The sequence below is a fragment of the Lemur catta genome, chromosome 17 (genome assembly GCF_020740605.2).
Source record: "Lemur catta isolate mLemCat1 chromosome 17, mLemCat1.pri, whole genome shotgun sequence".
In the NCBI taxonomy this organism is placed as follows: Eukaryota; Metazoa; Chordata; class Mammalia; order Primates; family Lemuridae; genus Lemur; species Lemur catta.
Genome location: NC_059144.1, coordinates 11,642,007 through 11,664,444, shown reverse-complemented (window position 1 = coordinate 11,664,444; position 22,438 = coordinate 11,642,007). Strand labels below are relative to the sequence as shown.

At 38.0% G+C, this 22,438-nt stretch overlaps 1 protein-coding gene across 3 annotated transcripts in view; it reads left to right on the top strand.

Annotated features, from left to right (window-relative positions):
- Nucleotides 1-22,438, top strand: part of RALGAPA2 (Ral GTPase activating protein catalytic subunit alpha 2) — a 316,728-nt gene that overhangs the window by 147,551 nt on the left and 146,739 nt on the right. For 2 of the 3 annotated variants that reach the window (XM_045529190.1, XM_045529188.1), the window contains exons 24-27: nucleotides 7,739-7,867; nucleotides 16,144-16,272; nucleotides 17,111-17,169; nucleotides 21,707-21,815. In XM_045529190.1, coding sequence (XP_045385146.1) covers nucleotides 7,739-7,867; nucleotides 16,144-16,272; nucleotides 17,111-17,169; nucleotides 21,707-21,815 — 426 coding nt within the window. The remainder of the gene's footprint in view (nucleotides 1-7,738; nucleotides 7,868-16,143; nucleotides 16,273-17,110; nucleotides 17,170-21,706; nucleotides 21,816-22,438) is intronic. The other variant, XM_045529189.1, reaches the window with a different exon arrangement.

The following is a 22,438-nucleotide window of genomic DNA, read 5'->3' as shown; positions in this document are numbered from 1 at the left end:
AAATTTCTCCAAAGAAGATATAAAAGTGGCCAACAAGAATATGAAAAAGTACTCAACATCCTTATGGGCACAGGGTGGCTCACGCCTGTAATCCTAGCACTCTGGGAGGCCAAGGCGGGCAGATCATTTGAGCTCAGGAGTTCGAGACCAGCCTGAGCAAGAGCAAGACCCCATCTCTACTAAAAAAAATAGAAAGAAATTGTCTGGACAATGAAAAATATATAGAAAAAATTAGCTGGGCATGGTGGCACATGCCTGTAGTCCCAGCTACTCGGGAGGCTGAGGCAGAAGGATTGCTTGAGCCCAGGAGTTAGAGGTTGCTGTGAGCTAGGCTGATGCCACAGCACTCTAGCCCGGGCAACAGAGTGAGACTCTGTCTCAAAAACAAACAAACAAAAAAAAAAAAACCCCACATCATTATGCACCAGATCAATGCAAATCAAAACCATAAGATACTGCTTCACACTAACTAGGATAACTATAATAATAATTTTTAAAAACAAAACATAACAATTGTTGATGAGGAGGTAGAGAAATTGGAACCCTTATACATTGCTGGTGAGAATGTAAAATGGCATAGCCACTGTGGAAAACAGTTCAGCAGTTCCTCAAAATTTAAACATAGAATGAATATAGAACCAGCAATTCCACTATTTGGTACAAACCCAAGGAATTGACAACAGATAATTCAAATGAAAATTTGTATACAAAATTCCATAGCAACTCTATTCACGATCATCAAAAGGTGAAAACAACTCAAGTGTGGCCTATCGATACAATAGAGTATATTCAGGCATAAAAGGGAATAAAGTATTACTACATTGCTGCAACATGGGTAAACCTTGAAAACATTATGTTAAGTTAAAGAAACCAGATATAAAACACCACATATTGTCAGACTCCGTATTCTGAAGTGTCCAGAGTAGGCAAATCCATGGAGACAGAAGGTAGACTAGTGGTTTCCAGGTACTGGGTGTAGGGGAAATGAGGAGTGGCTGCTAATGGGTATAGGGTTTCACTGGGGAGTAATAAAAATGTTCTCAAATTAGATAGTGGTGATGGTTGCACAATTCTGTGAATATACTAAAAACTACTAAATTGTACATTTGAAAGGGTAAATTTTGTTATATGTGAATATATCTCAAAGCTGTTTCAAAAACCAAAAATAAGCAGTTGAGACAGCCTGGTGACTTACCAATTCCAGTGTAAAATAAAATCCGTATACAGTGTTTCTAAAATCAGTAGATAAGTCTATATCCCACATTTCCTGAAGCAGAACACACAGTCTTCATCCGTTTAAAGGCCAGATGAGTTTTTGTTCACAGATAAGCAATCATAAAAAGTATTCAAGGCTCTCCTTTTGGGTTTGAGCATTGCAGCAACTTTCTCTGCCACCTGCCTGCTTGTTCTGTCACTCCTGAAATCCCGATACTGTACAAATGGTTAGAGCGGCTCCCGTGGCCAGCAGAAGTTTGTTTTGTGTTTCTCACCCCCTTTCTCCTTTGCACGCTGCTGTCAGGGAAACTTAGTGTCTCTCCATAGCAGTTTTTGTGGTGAGACGCTCTAGGCAATTTTGATTCTCCAGGCTCAGAACCCAATTACTCTGTCCTGTCGTATTTCTCCTGGCCTGGGTAACATAGTTACACCCAAAGAAGTCACATTTTATCCAGCACTTGTAAAAATCTCTGCTTTTTTCCCCAAACAGATTGCACCAAATTAGCCATTTTAACAAATAATGTAAAGTGCATACTACATGTTATGTGGCCCAGATCTTGAAAGTAATTTTCAACTTTGCTCTGCTATTTTTTTATTCCCAGTGACTTTTTCGGAAGTGCAATACTGGTGCCAGACTATGCTGTGCTTTTTTTAAGGGCCATATTGATAAAGGCTTTATTATTATTATTTTTTTATCATGAGGCCAAGTAGTAGCTTGTAATGGACATTCTTGTGCCCAGAGCTGAAGCAGCAAAGACACAGTAGCAGAAGTGAGGAGACCAGGCCTTGGAACTTTGAGACCTCTTCAGAGCTGGTCTTCTGGAAACTAAAAATTTCTTGTTATTCAGCATTTCCCAAGTTTGGCAGTCAGGCAATAAATAATATACATATATTTTCCTAACCACTAGACTATATGGGATAAATAATATTTACAAATTTGTCCTCAGGGTCATGGTTGCCTTTTTCATTATTAAAGTTTAAATTATATCCAGGTTTAGTGTTAAATGTGTGTAACGAATCATATCTTTTTAATAATGAGATGACGGGATAACCAGATTCCAACATTCCTCTTTTTACCAAATATAAAAGAACTCCCTATAAAATTTCCTAGATAAAAGACAGGCATCTTCTCTGAAAAAGAGTGATGAAGTCATCTAACTGTGTAGCATTTTAGTTTTCTTAAAGTAAAAAGTTAAATGAGAGTGGAGTGATTTTGCATACACAGATTTTATTTCTTGATGATTCTGTTTGGCCTCATGGAGGGAGGGCCTGAGTGACTTTAGGTGGAATAACCGGCTCTGTTTGCTCTTGAGAAGCAGGCGCAAGTCCGCTAAGGAAAGGCAGGGAGACAGATGGCCGGCTATTGTGTTACAACCATCATCTGCTGGGCCATGAGCAAATATTAAGTGAATAATATATATGTAATTGGTATGAAAGTACAGTTGCAACATTTCTAATATGGTTTGAAGGATGGCTACTTTTTGAACATTTGTATTTCATGGAATACTATATTGAAATGTTTTTGTTTATAGGGTTAATCCATTTTAAACTGCTTTGAAGTGAACATTTTCCTCTATTTTGACACCACTGTGTAATATTTTGAATTGAAATGGCTTGTAATCGCCCTTTTTTTATTTTCCATAACAACACGAGCACTAAATTATAGCTGTGCAGTTATGTAAACAATGGAAATGCTTCCAGAATGAATCCTTCCTTTTAAATTTTCATTTTGTATAATTGTTGGAAGGTTTGGAGCTACAATAAACAAAATTATTTTACACATTTATCGCTCTAAAGGTCAATTATAAGGGAACTAAAGAAACAACACTATGCAAAATGAATAAACCAATTTCTGTTGCCATCACCATATGTTTTTGTTATCACTTATGGTTTTTCCAGTTACTGTGTACATAGCATTCAATTAAAGCGATTCATTTACCAGGCTGAATACGGTTTGTGTTTATAGAACTGTGCTTTGGAGGAGAGGAAACAACACGCCTCTATTTGAATTACCTGATTTTTTGCAAGATCAATGATAAGAGACAGATGTTCTCACCAGTTACTTTCCCATAAACCTGAATCTTTTGATAAGCTGCAAATTCACAATTATCATCTTATAGTCTAGCTTTTCACACTCAATATATAGCATGCATGTGGACTTTTAACCAAAAAAAGAAAAAAAATACTAGTTTGGTGGCCTGTTCCCAGTATTATAACATTTTACAGGATGAATTTTATTTTCTTTGAACAAAAACATGTAAAAGAGTTTTGTCTATGCTTCAGACCATTCAATTTTCAAGAATAAATTTAATTCTATTTTAGAGTCCATTTATTATTGAGGTTATTGTTTAGTTTATTGTTTAGTCTGTTCAGAGTGTAGGAAAGAAACTGATTCTTGCTATAGGACTAATTTGTGGTAAATTCTAGAACTCCTTAGAAGAACGAAACCTGGAAAATCTAAAATGATCATTTTCCTGTTTTTCATCTATTATTGCCCGATAAATTAGACACACTATGGCTAATTGCTGTAATGCTTTGTTAAGGATGTTATTTGAAAGCACGAATTTCTAGAGCTTTTAGGTTTCTGGGATAATATGTGATCCAAGAAGCTTGTTTGTGCTACCTTTGAAAAGTTTAAAATATTTTTTCTGTAGATCAGCAAAATAATAGTTCACTGATTTATAAAAACTAAATCTATAAAGTAAATTCTATAAAATGAAATGCTAAATTTAGAGTCCTTCCCTTTTTGCAAAACAATTTTTTTACTGTCTATTCTACTTACTTCTGTATGGCCCTTTTCAGTTTACAAAGACATATGTGTTCACATCTACTATCCCATTAGGTATAACTCTTTAAGGAGGTATCATCCCATTTTTAGGGAAGAAATGTGAAGGTCTAGGTATGACATGATTGCACACAGTCGCATACACAAGGCTTTGAACCCAGGCCTCATGGCCCCTGTTCTAGTGTTCTTCCCAACACACCAGAGTTTGAGTGCAGGGGTGTTTTTCACTAGTGGTCTCAGCAGAGGCAGCACTGAATAGCATTGAATCACTTGGTGGGAAGGATGGCCCCTTTCCTGGTCTCTGCCAGTCCTTGTGACACTCTCAGGTAGGCTGGCTGGAGTTGGGAGAAGAACTTCTCTCACACCATCCAGGTGTTGCAAACTGCCCCTTTTAACAAGGAGAGCCAATCTCAGACCCATCATCTCCATCAAGACAGTAATATTTTTAGCAAATATCCAGTAGTACCGATTTACTGTCATTGTATTCAGTTCAGGATTGTTTTCTATTTATGACAAAGGGTACTGGTTTTCCAAAATAATTTTAAGTTAAAAAAAAGTGAGTCACTTTGAAAAACCTACTAAGCAACTAATGTTCACTTTGGACATGGATATGGCAAAAGGCATGAGGGTTGTACACGAATGGTTGATGTCTGGAAAGCGCCGCCCTGTCCTATGTATATATAAAGCCCTGAAGGCCGTGAAGAGAGTTTCAGTCTCAAGGTTTTTATTTTATCTTTTCAAAGATGCCAGTTATAGATGTGATGTTAATGTATTGAGGGGAAGGTGAAAGAAGGAGTCTATGAGTTAGAAATGAGTGGAGCACTTTGTGGATGTTTCTCTATTGAGAATATGCAGCTGCTCTCTTTTGAGTACCCTATGGTTATTCCTAATTTTAAAATGTTATCACAAAGGTATAATCTTTGGATTGTTCCATTTCAGTGTGGAGAAGCAAAATAAGCAGGCATATGGCCATAATTTGGCTCACTGGTCATATAGTTCCCTCTTTAACCCTCACATTAACCCAACCCCAGTGCCGTCTTTGGCGACTATGGCACAAGCCCTGTGTCTCCTCAGGGCGCTGTCTTACGTGGGTGGCAGGGTAGGGCAGGCTAGCCATCTGTTATTTTGCCCTCTCTTTCCAGTCTTCTTGCCCATAGAAACAGGTTCTGTTGAAGTGACTGGCTGAGGTCCAGAGTGGGGGGGAGCCATGTGACTTTATCTCAGCTACATGCATAGTTGCTGTCTTTAGCATCAATAGCAACTTAATAATTTTTTTCTGAACGCCCCATTTTACAGATCATTGCCTTTATACATATGAATCTTATGAAGCAAAATGGATTCATTTACAAATTCTGGCTTTAGCTTGTTAAATGATTTAGTTTGTAATTCCCATAAACTGATCCCAGAAAAGCATTTTTAAAGTAAACTCCAAATTCCAGTGGTGAAAATGGCTGATTTAAGTATGTGCTAAAGATTTTTAAAACCCACAGGCTTCAGGGTTTAGTTCCTCATCTCAGCAGATGGAATTAACACAAACATAACAAAGTTAACATCATGGTTGTTTGCATTATTAATCTTCAAATGCATGGCATTCTGCTACCTTGCTAGCCAGGTTTGCACGAATCCTTTCATTGCAACATATGTCAACAGAAATGTGCTTCCATCTGCTGCCGGATAGCTTGATGCCTGATATTCCGAGACAAGGCCCAGCACAATACGTACCTCTGTGAGTAATTACAGGTGTGTGGTGAGGAGCCCAGGGCATTAATCAGAGGCTTAATTATGAAAAAGGTGGATCTTTTGTTCCACTCTTGGAGCATGAGTTTACCACACACTTTCTGAACTGCAGCATCCATCTGCTCGGCCCCTTAGAATGTTTGCCTTGGCTGATATGGACCCTAAAGTGTATCAGAGGACGTGATTAAAGCAGGTTTAAACATTAACCTAGAAGAAGCATGGTTCAGGTTTTTCTTTCCTTTCTTCCTTCCTTTTATTTATCTGTGTATCTATGTATCTATAGGTTTATTTTTGGTATCAGGAAAAGTCTGTTGAAATGCTAAAACTTTAAATTAGTACTTGCTAAAGTATTTACCATGTGTGTTAAGCATTATATAGTCATTTTAAGGATATAAATAATGAGATTAGTAGAAATTAAATGAGTCCACTGTGAAAGAGAAAAAATGTGTTAGGAACAAATGTTTTGTGAACACATACAGATTCACTTTTAAGAAGATAAGTTGTTAAATGAGGTTATTTTTATTATGAAGAACTTAACATGTTAGAATTTATCATGTTAAATTACTACTTTGCTCTAATTTAATTGAATTAAATCTAGATTATTTTAAAGGATTTTTCAAATAGCCACACTGAAATCTAAAAAAAGAAACTAGGATATTTTTGTATTTTGCTTCTTGCTTATATCCTGAGACTAACTATAGGTTGTATAACTACAAGCCGCTTAACTGTGGAATAGTTTTGCACTGCCTAATGACGTATCGGTCAGTGAGGGACCACATGTACAATGATGGTTTCGTAAGATTATAACACCGTATTTTTACCATGCCTTTCCTATGTCTAGGAATTATTTGTGTTTAAGCACACAAATACTTACCATTGTATTACAATTGCCTACAGTATTCAGTATAATAACCTCCTGTAGAGGTTTGTAGTGTAAGCGCAGTAGGCTATGCCATATAGCCTAGATGTGTAGTAGGCTGTACCATCTAGGTTTGTGTAAGTACACTGTGACGTTCACAAGATGACAAAATCACTTAACAATGCATTTCTCAGAACGTATCTTTATTGTTAAGCTACATATGACTGTACTTCAGTATGTTTGATTAATGTGTATGGCCAAAATCTACATAAATATTTGTGATTTTCTTACTAATCTCCCTTGTATACACACACACACATACACACACTTGCACAGATGGCTTCAGAGTTGTGGCCTGGCCATGGATGTCATGAATGCTGTTTAGTGGTGGACCCCTGATCTGCCACAGGCAAGAATGGGGTAATTGCCTCAGAACAGAGCTGAGGGGTGAGGGGCCATCCAGCCACCAATGAGAGGCCATTACAGATACAGGGACACAAGGTGTCTGGGGCAGGTGATGCTCTTTGTGCTGTATACTGTGCAAAAGGCTACTGCTGTACTTTGTATTTGTTGCTTGAGATCACACTTGTACTCAGAGCTACACTAACACCCTGACCCTAGCATATCATTGATTACAACAGTACATCAGCACTCGGTATATTCCCATTTCTTAGCACATAAAATTACCCAAAGAGTGAAAATTTCCATCTCTTTGCCTGCTTTAAGCTTTTTAACTTACATCAGTGTGCTTTAGCGTTTGAAAATGGAAAGCTAAAACCAATACATTGTTTGCTTTAGTGATAGGTGTTTAGAGGTTTTATTTATATATCTACCTCCTCATTCCTGTAGCTTGTCTAAGGAGTCCACCTTTAGGTGGAAGACAGAAGAAATGTATAGTCCCAAAGCCATGATATAAATTTTGGATAAGTCATCTTACAGTTTGGTGTCTCCATTCTCTTACCTGTAAAATGGGTACAATAACCCTTACAGTAACTCAGCTCCCAATACCTCTTTCACTGGAAAATTCCTGTGATCTGTATTCTCTTGGATTATTATGCAGTAGTCCTATGTATGCACAAACTGACTAGTTTGGAATTTTGTTCTTAAAAATTACAATTGTGATTTCTTATCTTCCTTTTTAGGATATCTTAAATACCATTATAAGACACTGTCCACCCCGCTTTTTCTCCCTGGGCTTGCCTGGCTTCTCAATGCTGGTGGGGGACTTCATCACGGCCGCTGCCAGGGTCCTCAGTACAGACATGTTGACGGTGAGTATGACAATGCTCAGCTTCCAGGCTCCCAGGAGGCTTCACAATCGCTAACAAGGTTCAGATTTCTCCACTCTTAACAGGTGTTGACTCATTAGTGCAATGTGAAACTGGGCTCTCAGGGTAGATACCCTAGCAGCTGATGTGTGAAATTGTAGGATGAGATGACACACTGGTATTGGAAAGGCGTTTCATCAAAAGGCCAAAGTGTGAGAAATCATATCCTCACTAATATTTCAGCGCGTTTACACAGTCAGAAGCAGGACTGGTCTCTTAGAATCTTATTACCATTTTCCAGTAAATGGTGGTACAGACATAAATGTTGGAAGTAAAGAGAGAATTTTAAGTGTACGTTAACAGGAAGATTTGGTTTTTGTTTTTAAATTAAGTCTTAGTTGTTATAAGTCTCATAGAAAATATTTTCTTAAAATGTTAGAACACTAAAATTGTAACCAAAATGAATATATATTTTCTTAATAATGTGCCAGAAAACTCTGGCAGAATTCTTGTACTAAAAAATTAGAAGCAAGTGGACTAAATGAGCATTAAGGACTACAAAAAAAAGAATTTATTTTCACTCTCTACATTTACCTCTACTATTAAAGTAATATCTTAATGCCTTTGGAGAGAATACGTGTATACATTTAAATTTAAAGGATCTTTCCCATTTGTGCTCTGTATAGCTGTTATCTATTCAGAGTCACTTTTGCCCCTTCAAATAATGTAAATAAAATTAGCTTTACTATTTGCTAGGGATTGATACTGAAGTCAATACGACTATCCAACAACATAAATTTTGTTTGCTACATGGTTACTTTTTCACTCTTCTTCTTCTTCCATGCAGGGTAAATTTAAACTTCAAGGCCTAGGTTTTAAATTAAATTGTTTTTTTAAATACTTTGTATAGCTGGTATTTCAGGCTGATATTTTTACACACTAACTTTTTCTTATAAGGATAAATTAGAAAGGAAAGAGAAGGGAAAAGAAACAGGAGCAAAAGGGAAGAAAAATTAAAAGAAAACAAAAATGTTGGCCGGGCGAGGTGGCTCATGCCTGTTATCCTAGCACTCTGGGAGGCCGAGGCAGGTGGATCGTTTGAGCTCAGGAGTTCGAGACCAGCCTGAGCAAGAGAGAGACCTCGTCTCTACTAAAAATAGAAAGAAATTATCTGGCCAAGTAAAAATATACATAGAAAAAAATTAGCTGGGCATGGTGGCACATGCCTGTAGTCCCAGCTACTCGGGAGGCTGAGGCAGTAGGATCACTTAAGCTGAGGAGTTTGAGGTTGCTGTGAGCTAGGCTGATGCCACAGTACTCACTCTAGCCTGGGCAACAAAGCGAGACTTTGTCTCAAAAAAAAAAAAAAGAAAAGAAAGAAAAGAAAAATGTTGAATTTGTTCAATTTTTTTGGATAAAGAATATGACAACTTTTCATACTTCATTATTTCTAAAAAAGATTTTAGGATAATCAGTTTCAAAGAACCTTCAAATGTATTTTTAACCATTCAAATCAACATTGAAAAAAATTATAAGATATAGGAAGGAAAATCATACTTCTTTATTGAAATTTTCATTACATGCTAGGAATATTTTCTGTAAAAAGGCTGGAGTCCCTTCGAGAGATAATATCACATATAGAGATCATTCTCTGTGAAAATTATCTTTTGGCTAGATGAGCTATGAAAATAGCCTTCCAGATGTACATTGCCCAACAGGTACAGTAGCCTACCTTATCCTCAGTTTTGCATGCCTAGGTTTCAGTTAACTGTGGTCAACAGTGGTCCAGAAATATTAAGTGGAAATTCCAGAGGATAAACCATTCAGAGTTTTAAATTGCATGCCATTCTGAGTAGCATGATGAAATCTTGATCTGTTCCACCCAGGCCTGCCCAGGACATGAATCATTTCTTTGTCTGACATAACCACGCTGTGTATGCTACCCACCCCGTTAGTCACTTATACTTAGTAGCCATATCTGTTATCAGGTTGACTGTTGTGATATCACAGTGCTTGTGTTCAAGTCACCTTTATTTTACTTAACAATGGCCCCAAAGCACAAGAGCAGTGATGCTGGTATATTATTATGATTGTTCTATTTTATTATTAGTTACTGTTATTAATCTCTTACTGTGTCTAATTTATAAATTAATTATCATAGGTATGTATGTAAAGGGAAAAAATATAGCATAAATACCGTTTGGTACTATGCACAGTTTCAGGCGTCTATGGGGGTGGGGAGAGTGTCTTGGAAGTATCCCCTTAGAATAAGGGGATTGCAGTACGTGAAAAAATGCTCAAGATCATTAGTCACTAGGGAAATGCAAATTAAAATCACAATGAGACAAACACCTCACAGCTAGCTGTTAGAATGACTATGATCAAAAAGATAAAAGATAACAAGTATTGGTGAGGATGTGGAGGGAACAGAACCCTAGTACACTGTTGGTGGTAGTATAAATTGGTATGGCCGTTATGAAAATCAGTATGAAGGTTTCTCAAAAAGTTAAAAAATAAAACTACCATAAGATCCAGCAATCCCATTTCTGTGTACATATCCAAAGGAATGGAAATCACTAGTATGTCTAGGAGATGTCTACACTCCCATGTTCAGGGCAGCACTGTTCACAATAGCTGAGATATGGAAACAACTTAAGTGTCTACGATGAATAGATAAAGAAAATGTGGTATATATCTCCAATGGAATATTATTCAGCCTTAAAAAGAAGGAAATTCTGTCTTTTGGGACAATATGGATGGACCTGGAGGCCATTATGCTAAGTGAAGTAAGTTAAGCTCAGAAAAACAAATACTGCATCATGTCACTTATAGGTGGAATATAAAAAAGTCCAACTCCTAGAAGTAGAGAGTGGAATGGTGGTTGCAGGGATGGGGGTGTAATGGGACAATATTGGTCAAAGGGTATAAAGTTTCAGTTATGCAGGATGAAGAAATTTTGGAGACATAATGTACAACATGGTGACTATAGTTATAATACTGTATTGTAAACTTGAAATTTGCTAAGGGAGTAGATTTTAATGTTCCCACCACACATACATAAAAAAGGAACTATGTGGGGTGATGGATATGTTAATTAACTTGATTGTGGTAATCATTCCACAATGTATATATATATCAAAGTGTTGTACACCTTAAATATATACAATTTTTATTTGTCAATTATATTTCAATAAAGCTAGAAAAAAGTAGCCTTCCAAAATGTTTTTAAAAAAGAAAATATGAGTTTTTTTAAAAAGAGAAAGAGTTTTTTAGAATATGAGAAAATGAGAATGTGAATATCAAAGTTACGTAAAGGAAACATAACTTTTTGAATTACAGCACTTTCTTGTTTAAATTGAGGTTTAAAATTGTAGGGGAACTGGTAAGAGGTGTTTGGATAGAGCATACCTGCCCAGTCAAAATTTTCAGTTAACACAAGTTAATTATAAGTTTGAAGTACCCCTGCTTTATAGGTCAGCCCCACTGAAGCAATGAGAGGGAGGGAGAAAGAGAGGGGCAAGGTGGGGGGCAGCAGAGAAATGCATGCAAAAGACACCAAAAGATGGGTAGAAGCAAGTGTGCAGTAACATTATTTGTAACAGCCAAAATCTAGAGCCCATCCAAATGTCCTCAACCACAGAACAGATAAATTGTGGTGTGTACATAAGATGGACTATTATATACAATAAAAATACAATAAGGATCAATTGCGTAACATAATGAATGAAAGAAGTCAAACACAAAAGAACATATCCTCTAATTTCATTTATATAATTGAAAAAAGACGAAACCAATCTATAGTGCCATAAAGCAGAATGGAGTTGCTTTGGGGAGGGGAAGATATCATGGGAGGGGCACAAAGAAGACTTTTGTGGCCGGTAATAACATTCTTCCTGTTGTCTGTCCCTTCAGCCTCAGGGCTCTGACCTCTGTCATCATTTCTTTTCTCTCTGTGTACTCACAGAGATGGCATGTATTCAGTTCCTCTGAACACAAAAGGCTTCCAAATTATTATCCCAGACTTTTCTTTCCTAACCTCAAGACAAGCATTTAGGAAAGTCTTTAGAACACTAATCCTCCAAGATACTCTGGGGGAAAGGGAAGGAAGAAAGCCACGGTCATGGTCAAATAATTTTAGGCAGTACACTTCCTCACTTGGAAATTTATGGTGCATTAACATGTTAAAGGTTCCTGTTTAACTGTGCTTTACCAAAAGTTTCTGCAACTTCATTTTTTCTGAAGTCTTTGTTTTTCCCTTTAACATTCCCTGTGGCCCTGATGGAATACACTTTGGGGACCACTGCCTCCAACGCTTTCAGCCACCTGCCTCTAGGTGTCACAAGATGCATCAAATTCATCCCCCACCAAGCAGAGCACAGCTTATCTTAAAACCTTTTCTTTCTCCTGCCTGCTCTCTGTGAGTGTCACCACAGTGTTTTCTCACCTTAGTCCTTCACACAGAAGTGACTTTACATGCTTCCTTTGTGCCCCACATCTAATAAGACATCAAGCCCTTGGGATTACAGTCTTCACCTTTCTCTCCAATTCCCCCTCCCTGTCCCCCACTGCCACTGCCTCACTAGGGACCTTTGTCATGTTTTCACCACGCCTATTGCAGTGGTCTCCAAGATCTCTAATCCAAGTCTCACCCTCACTCCTGAAGCCATCCTTTATACCCATTACCAGCCTGAGCTTCTGGAGTATGCAGTGAGCTTGATAGCCCCACCAGTTGGAACTGGTGTCATTCGTCCATTTCCGTTAGTAAAAGCTTGGATTCTGTAGCAGGGCCTGTAGGGTTGGGGGCAGGGATGAATGGAGCCTGTCACCTGGCTCTGCAGCCCCTCCTTCCTACACAGGTCACCTACCACAGCACGTCACTGTATACCCTCCACCTTCTCTCCCTTTGCTTGGAATTTCCTTTCCATTCTTGACCCCAAAGCTCCATAGAGCCAGTCCTGGGTTTAGTTCCAACATTGCCCTGTACTAGTTATCCTTGTGCAAATATACATAAACATTGTGGGCGTCACTCATTTTCCTTGTCTGCAAATTGGGGCTTGCCATAAACTCAGTACTTAGGGAAAAAAAATTATCTAGACTTACATTCTTTGAATAAAGCTATAACAACTCTTTATTTAAGATCTAATTTTTCTATCCATTTGTTACACAGTCTAGCATTCAATCTAAAATTCCACAGTGCAAGCCAGGCTCACACACTACAAAATAGTTCAGGGCTGCTCAGGGAAAAGAATCAACCTTAGCAAAGTATAAATCAGGACTGTCTGCTGGAAAAAGGGCAGAAGTTAGTGAGGAAAGAGAAAGCAAAATCCCTTTGGGAAACATTTACCATGCACCTACTGTGTGCCAGGACCTGGCCTGGATAAGTATGACAGGGTCCCTATCTTCAGGGAATCAGATGTGTAAACTAAGTGTTAATATTTGCAAATAAGTTTCTAGCAGCCACAGGAGAGTCATATCCGGGACCCAGAGAGCCGTCAGTATAGGAATAGTTAAGTCTGCTTGGTGAGAGGTGGAGGGGAAGACACATGTCAGAAGAGTCTTCATGGAAGGAGCGATGCTGAAGCTGAGACCTGAGAGGTGAGCAGTGTTCACCCAGTAAATGAGGACAGCAGCGGACATCCCTTATCTCAAGGCAGTATTTATGGAGTATCCGCTGGGGGTGGAGAAGTGATGAAGACCATCAAACTCTCTGTCCCTGTAGGGGAGACAAGCATTAAACAAATGTATAATGTGTCAGGAAGTGATGGATGCAAAGAAAAACCATGAAGCAGGGATGTTGGAGAACACAGGTGAAATGACACGATGTCTTGAGTTTACATTAAAATATTGAAAGTGGAAATGTTTAAGTGACTTTTAAATATTGAAGTGAAAAAATAAAAGGGTCTAGGTAAGGCAATAATGGTAAAATCCTGAATCTAGGTGTTGGGTGTATGGATATAATATTCTCCATACTTTTTTGTTTAAAGATTTTCTTAACACAAAAATAAAAGTAAAAGCAGTAGATAAGAGGACAGGAGAGGAGGTGGGGCTCTGTTCCACAAGATTGCAGAACTCTCTGGTAAGGTGGAGCTTGTCAGTGTGTGATGTCTTCTTGACCCTGAGTGGTGATATCAAACAAGCAGTCACATCTACAGATCTGGAGATCAGGAAGGAAGTCTGGACTAGTGTCGGGAATTGGCACTATATAGGAGGCATTTAAATCTATGGGTCTGGATATACTGTGGGAGTAAATGCAGATCTAAGAGGGAAGAGGACAAAGAACTGCACTCAGCATCCCAAAGTTTAGGTCCTAAGGAAATGGGAAGTTCCAGCAAAGGAGGCTGTCAGGGCTCCTTGGGAACTAAGAAAGATGTCCCAGAGGCCCCATGATTAAAGTGTTGCCAGGCGCAACTGCATGAAATGCCGCTGCAGGTCAGACGAGATAAGGCCTGGATGATGACCATTGGGTTTGCGTTATGGAGGTCACGTACCAAAAACTGTGTACTCACTGCCCAACTTTGGCAAAGCTTAACATTTTGCTATAGTAGTTTCAAAGGATTGTACTTAAAAATGAAATAAAACATTAAAGATATAGTGCCTTCATCCCTGATGTCATTGCTGCATTCTGAACTGTCATCACTCCTGCTTCGGTGACTGCCTGATACTCCTCTTTCCCGGATGGCATCCATTTGTACTCCTGCTGGAGTTGGGGGTCAGACAGCATCACTCCTCAGGCAAAATGAAATGAGGACTGCGCCTTGTGGCCTGTGGGTCCCTTCCCAGGCAGCCCTGATGCCTTTCTCAAACTCCTTTAGCTGTCACTCCCCCCGTCCCCATGTGCACTCTCATTCTCTCTGGGCTCCGAGCAAGTGGGACCTCTTACAGTTCCATGGGTGCCCTGTGTCCCTCTGCTGCCTGCAGTGTGCCTGTTGCCCCCTCAGCTTGCTCCCTCACTCACCACCAGCCAGCCTGACTTCCACTCTGTGGCCCTTAGCAGCAGTGTGTTGTAGTGTTTCCAAACCATCCTGAGCAGAACTAATGACTGCCTCATCCCATAGAATCTCTCTCTGTGTGTTTTACATCGTCTTTTATTTACCTATGTGCTTATGAGAACCAAGCTCGGTAAAAAATGAAGGACTGGGCTCCCATGGTATCCCCAGTAGGTTGCTCTCATAGCATGGGCTTCAGTGAATTGTGTGTAACTGTAATTTGCCTCTCCTCCCTGACCCCACATACGATGTGCCCATCTCTCTCTTTCACGTTATGCCTCCAGTGCCTAACAGTATAGGTCCAGTGTGGACCAGGAGTTGGATGGCCTCAGGCCAAATCCAGGGCCCATCACTCATGAGCTATGTGACTTTGAAAAGCTATTTAACTTCTTTGAGCTTCATTTTTCTCACTGGAAAATGGAATGACAATAGTATCCAATTCATTGGGTTTTTGTGTGGGGATTCTATGAGGAAATGCGTGTAAAGCACTTAGAAGAGTGCCTAGCACAGAGTGAGAACTCCTTAAGTGTTAGGAGCTGTTGTTATTATTATTACATAATAGTTAATAGGCAGATGGATACATGGACAGATAGGTAAGTGGATGGATAACAGACCTTTGTAATCCTGGCACCTGCCCCCAGGCTTGCTTAGTCATAGCTGCTAGTAAGTGTTGGCTGAGTTGAAATCTAGTAAAATGACTTCTTTAATATACACCTAATTCTAATAATGGACAAATAAGAATATCTCACTAGATATAGTGATATAGTATCTCACTGCATGCTATTTTGCAAAGTAGTTCTTGGTGACACTCAGGAAATTTGGTAGATGGTGTCTTCTCTTTCTCTCTACCTTCTGATAGTTACCTCCAACGCCACTTCCTTATAAATTTTCCTTAATTGTTCTTAACAGCAAAAATAACATTTAGTTGATATAATTTACCCTGTTTTGTCGAGACCGTTAACACTAAAACAATATAAAACAGTCATAACTGAGTCTTTTGACTTCCTAATTCAGAATCAATCTGCAGACCCGTTTTCACAACACTTGTTTATATCCAAGTATAATGATATTTTCCATTCCTTGTAAATTTGCTTTTTCGTTAAGGCAAACATCTCTTGCTTAAATATTCACCTGGGGAAAAATAACTCAGCATAGTGTGGTATTTTTTATCTAGGGTAAAATAATTATAAAGATTCCCTCTCAAAACCATGAAGAATAAAACATATTGTTGCTTATCGAAAGTTTCTAACTTACAGAAACAAAAATGTGTGTGTTTCACTTCTTTGTGTGCAGGCGCCTCGTTCAGAAGCTCTCACTATCCTCGGTTCTCTTGTCTGCTTTCCAAATACCTACCGGGAGATCCCTCTGTTGCGGTCAGTGCCGGAAGTGAAGGAGGTCCTTACAGGGACTGAAGATGTCAAGGTATATAACACATTTGGCTGAATCTCAAGTTTAGCATTTTATAATTCTAGCTGTATAATTATCTCTTCCATTATTATCCCTGAAATTTTGCTCTATCTTTTAAATGTTTCAGTAGGTGTTTTTAGAAGCCTGTTTTAGGGGCTATAAATGTATTAGATTCAGGGCATAGTGCAGTTAGACCTTATAGCTATATTCCTTGAGTGTTTTTTATTAGACCTGTTTATTGCACCTAGGGATTGTAATTGTGTAATGAATTATTCTTTGTAATAATTCTATTAGCTTAATTATGAATTATGCTGCATTAGTGCATCAAATTAATTTATAAGAAATCACTGAAATAAGCTAAATATTCAATCCCTTTGTTGGCCTGATTAAATACTACTAATAATTTGAAATTCTGAATTATTCCTTGGAGAATAAAAGTAAGCATTTGTTCTCTCCTCAGCCGACTTTGAGGCAAACAAAAATGCTTTTACAATCCCAGAATCAATCAAACTATGATACATGAGTACAATATATAATTCAATGCGCAATATAGAACCCAATTAAAGTAAAAGAAAGCCAGGATTTTCCTATCTGGAAGTCTCATTTGCTTTGAGAAGTTTTCGTCGTATACCAGAAACGCTCTTCTCTAGCCTGGCTTAATTGCCCAGGGAGGCTCTGTGGAGACCTGTCACGCTGCTCCTCCGAGCCCGGTGTTCCTCCTTTCCCCAGGTTCTCCCTGATAGAAGAGCTCCCTGGTCCTTCAGTAGCTCTTGGCTGCCTGGAACATGGTCAGAACATGTGGGAAACCAGCTATGACACAAAGTTTTTATTTTACTTAATTTTGTGTTTTTAGCATTACCTCATAAATATTTTGCTGAAGAATGCCGCAGAGGAACCAAATGAATGTGCAAGGTAAATGTTGAATAACAGGTAAACTGTTTTAGAATTTTAAGATACACATTTATGCTTAAACAGTTAATGCTGAAAACCACTCTTTCACTTTACCCTTATACACAATAAAAAATATAGGAAGAATTATGTCAGGAACAGGCTTTGCTTAATTATTTTAAAAGGCATCATTACAAAGTGAAAATAGTAAGGTGCAGAAGATTATGCATGATATGCTATCTTCTGGGTAAGAAAAAGCAAGATTACAAATATATACATGTATTCCCTGATAACCCTGATATTTTCCACAAGGTGTCCCAAAAGTCTTCATACAAAGGAAAACTTTTGTAATGAATACTTTGTAAATAAAGGTACATTTAGCTCCAATTTCCCATTTTCCCTATGTATGGTGACTTTTGGGACACCCTGTATAAGAAAGAAAATGAAAATATGAGCCAAAAATTAATAGAAATGATTTATGTATAGGGTAATGATTCTCAACCAGTGATGATTTTGTACCCCAGGAGACATTTGGCAGTATCTGGAAACATTTTGGTTGCTTCTGCCAGGCATCTGAGGATGCTAGCAGCCTATGGTCAGGATAAGAGGTTTTCTGGGTCACTTACCCGATGAAAAGCTTCTACTCCCAACGTGAAGCCCAAAGCCGGGAACACTGATGAAAGGGAACACCTGTCTCTGGTCCTCACCTTCCAACCCCCTAAGGTCACCAGAAGCCCAGCTCAGCCTCTTGCTGCCTCCTAGGAACTGACTCATGCCCTGCTCCCTCTGTAGGCTCATTCCAAGACAGGAGCCCGTCACTTGATACTATCTTGTTAGCTCTTTGATGATTTTGAGAGTTTTTTTCTTTTGTATTTTGTCTAACATCTTTGGTTACCTTTAGTGGATGGTTTGGTCCAAATTTCCTAATCTGCTGTTATCAGAAACTACATATTCATTATCAGTTTGCTAATATTAAACTAACCTTGCATTTTGGGATTAACCCAATTTGGTTTGTGTGGTACTGGATCTGGCTTAGCTAATATTTTTGTTGGGAAAGTGGCATTTATATTCATGGTTTGTAATTTCCTTTCCCCATTTTACCCTTGCCAGGTTTGGTTATGAGGTTATATAATCTTACAAAATGAATGAAGTACTATTTCATTCTCTATAGTCAGAAGTTGTTTTTGCAAAATGCAAGTTAATATTCTTGTGTATTTAGTAGACCTGGATGGTAAAACTATCTAGGTCTGGTATTTTCTTTGTAAGAAGGTTTACCATTGACTCATTCTCTTCAATGATTTTAGGAATATTAAGGTTTCTTTGTTTTTTGGGGGGGAGGGCAGTTTTAATGAACCAAACTTTTCTAGGAATTTGTCCATTTCACTTAAATTTTAAAATGCACTGGCATATGAGTTGTGTTTATTATCCTCTTATCTTTTATCTCTTTACTTCTATAGTTACATCCAATTTTTAATATCTGACACTTTTAGTATATTCTCTGATTTTTTAATTAGTCTTGCCACAGATTTGTTAACTTTTTTATTCTTTTTAAAAATTAGACTTTTTTCTTTTTTCAACCTATTTTATATTTGTTTGTATTTCTACTTTCTGCTTGTTTTTATTTTTTCTTTTACTTTCTTTACATTCAGCTAATTTCTTTTTAAGTTGAATAGTATATTAATTCTCAGCCTTTCTCCTTTATTCATATGAACATTTAAGACTATATTTTTTTCTAGGTGCTATTAACACTTTATCTGAATTTTATAGGTTTTGATATGTAATATTTTTCTATTCCAAATTTTTTCTACTTTTCATTATGATTCTTTCATTGAGTCATGAGTTAATTAGAAATATGTTTATTAATTTCCAAACATATGGTTATTTCTATTTATGTCTTTGTTACTGATGTCTCAGTTAATGGCATTATAGATCAAAACATTGTTGAGATTTAGTTCATGGCCCAATACATAGTCAATTTTTTAGAATGTTCCATATATGCTTGAAAAGAATATATGTACTATTCTTTAATTGTTGGGCATAGTGTTCTAGGTGTGTCCATTAGATTAAAAATTTTTAATCACCTGTTTCAAATTTCTGTGTCCAATGTAATATTTTTCATCGGCTTGCTCACTTACTGAAAGACATACGATAAAATCTCCCACTATTGTGGTGCATTTATCTATTTCTCCAGGTACATCTGTCAAATTTTACTTTATATATCTTGAAGATATGTGATTAGCTGCATAGAAGTTTAGAATTGTCCTATCTCTATAGTGAATCAAATCTTTTACACTTATGTAGCAACACTTTTTATTTCTAAGGATGATTTTTTATCTTAAATACCACTTTGATATTAATTTAGCTGTTTTTTATAAGATAGTACTCATAATTAAGCATTCTTTTAAATTAACCTTTCTATATTCTTTTCTTTTAGATGGCTTTGCCAAAAGTTGTCTGATTATTTATTTATTTATGGACAGAGTATCACTCTGTCACCCCAGGTAGAGTGCAGTGGTGTCATCGTAGCTCACTGCAACATCAAATTCCTGGGCTCAAGGGATCCTTCTGCCTCAGCCTCCTGAATAGGTGGGACTACAGGTGCGCACCACAATGCCCAGCTAATTTTTTTTTTCTCTATTTTTAGTAGATATGTGGTCTCGCTCTTGCTCAGGCTGGTCTGGAACTCCTGAGCTCAAGCAGTCCTCCTGCCTCAGCCTCCCAGAGTGCTAGGATTACAGGCATGAGCCACCGCACCAGCCTGATCTTTATTTTTTAATTTAAGCTTTAGTTCAGCTGTCTCCAACCTTTTTGGCACCAGGGACCAGTTTCATGGAGGTCAATTTTTCCACGGACAGGGGCAGGGGGAGCTAGTGATGGGGAGTGGCTGAGCTGTAAATACAGATGAAGCTTCACTGCCCACTGCTCTCCTCCTGCTGTGCAGCTGACAATAAGTTTATTTACATTGTTATAATTACTATTCTATTTGCATGTATTTCTTTTATGTTACACTTTACTTTTGATTAGGCCCTCTCAGTCTTTCCTTCATTTCTCTTCTATCTTGCTTTCATTTCTTCCCCCCTTCTCTCTCTCTCTTTTTCTTTCTTTCTTTCTTTTTCTTTCTTTCTTTCTTTCTTTCTTTCTTTCTTTCTTTCTTTCTTTCTTTCTTTCTTTCTTTCTTTCTTTCTTTCTTTCTTTCTTTCTTTCTTTCTTTCTTTCTTTCTTCCTTCCTTCCTTCCTTCCTTCCTTCCTTCCTTCCTTCCTTCCTTCCTTCCTTCCTTCCTTTCTTCCTTTCTTTCTTCCTTTTTTCTGTGTTCTATTTATTACTTCAATTTTGTTTAAGAAGTCATAGACTCCCTTTTAGTTCTTTTAGAGGCTATCCTAGAAATTTTGACGTGCATACTTACCAGTTCTAAAGTTAGTCTCTCTTTACCCTCTTCCTGAACAAGGCCAAGGCCTGTTCCTTAGAACATAACCTACTGATTTTGCTCCTACATCCCCTGCAGCTGCTCCTTTGCTAACCTCTTCTCCTCTACCTAACCTCTCTGACTGTTAGAGTGCCTCAGGGTTTAGGGCTGGGCCTATTCTCTCTCTGTGTGACTTCCTGGGTACTCTAATCCATTCTAATCAGTCTTTAAATACCATCTACTTGCTAACGATTCCCAATTTATTTTTGGCCCCTTCAGGGAACCCCTTACATATTCAGGTTTATATACTAAACTGCCTATTTGACATCTCAATTTGAATGTCTTAACATGTCCAAACTTAACACAACCATAACTGAACCCTTGAGTCTGTCCTCTGATTCCCTCCTCCCCCCCAGAGCCTGATTGTCCCTCAGATTTCATCTCAGCAAATGGTACCATCATCTACCCAGGTTTAAAGGGAAAACTCTTGATTTCTTCTTTTTCCTACATCCACTACATTCAAACCATCAGCAATTCTTGATAATTCCTTTCCTCTGACTTTTTCTTTAGTATAGAAAGCCAAGTTTCTGTGCAGTTAAAAGTAGAACAGAAATGTGTATGGTATGGTCAGTTTTCTCTGAAGAATAACTTGTCCTAGCACATTGTTTAGATGAAATAACAGTGACATTTATTGTGAAAGCTATATTCAAATATACTTTAAAATGTAGGGTTTATCTTATGCTTATATTAAATGTGGTATGTATTATTTTAGGGAAAATAATTACAAACTCAATTTTCAACAGTTTTCTAAGATATATGTTTTTTATTCTTTCTCAAAAATATCTTGAAAAAATAAAATGTAATATTGGATTCATTTCAACAGAAATAAGATATATGGGCTATGATGATTAACAGAAAATATATCATTTGTTTCATTAAATATTTAAGTAACGAACCATTATCAATGTTTCTATTTGTCCTGAAAACTGGCCTGTTGCGAGTTCCTTATCTTTTCTCTCAAGAAGACATTCTGTTAATGTATCTATAATTTTTGCTATTTTGTATTAACAGATTTGAAATAGTTTGTCATTTTAAAATACCAAGAAAATATATTACGTTTCATGAGAGTTTTCCTTCTTTTCCTTCTCTTTAAAAAGGTGCATTGCTATTTGCTCCCTTGGGGTCTGGATATGTGAAGAGCTCGTGCAGTGTACAAGCCATCCTCAGGTGAAAGAGGCCATCAATGTGATAGGTGTAACTCTAAAGGTATCACCAGTTTGTGATGTTTATTTGACATTAAGCTAATCCCAGGCATTTAGCAGTTTCAGTTTGAATTAGCCCCATTCTTATTGTCCCTTACATTACAGAGAGGTTGTGATTCGAAATTCCTTCTCTGAGAGCGTAACAATGCGCTGTGAGGTTTCTGGGAGGGGTCACCAATGGCTGCTTCCCCATTGGCAGATGCAGCCAGGCCGCCAGTAGCCTGAGTGTTCCTAGACCAAGCCCAGCGGCCAAATGGGCTTCCTCTGCTGGCTGGGAAGCTCCTGTGGCAAAGAGGACACCTGTCCCCTGTTAATGGAAAGTGGGATTTTGTGCCATGGCTTCTTCCGCAGGCCTGGGAGAGGCGCCCACAGCTTCCAGTTAGGGGCACTGAGTATTCACCATCCAGCTGAACTTTGGGTACTTTTAGGACATCTTCCTCTCTTTGTTAATGAGAAGAAGAGCTGCCATTTAGTGGGCACTCACACAGTGCCAGAATAATGGTAAACTGAATATTTTTGTTAATCTCACGTTAGCTCTGCAAAGTAGATGTTATAATCCCTACTTTATACCAGAGGAAATCAAGGCCCAGAGAAATTTGGTCACGATTGCAGTCCCGTGCAATTGTA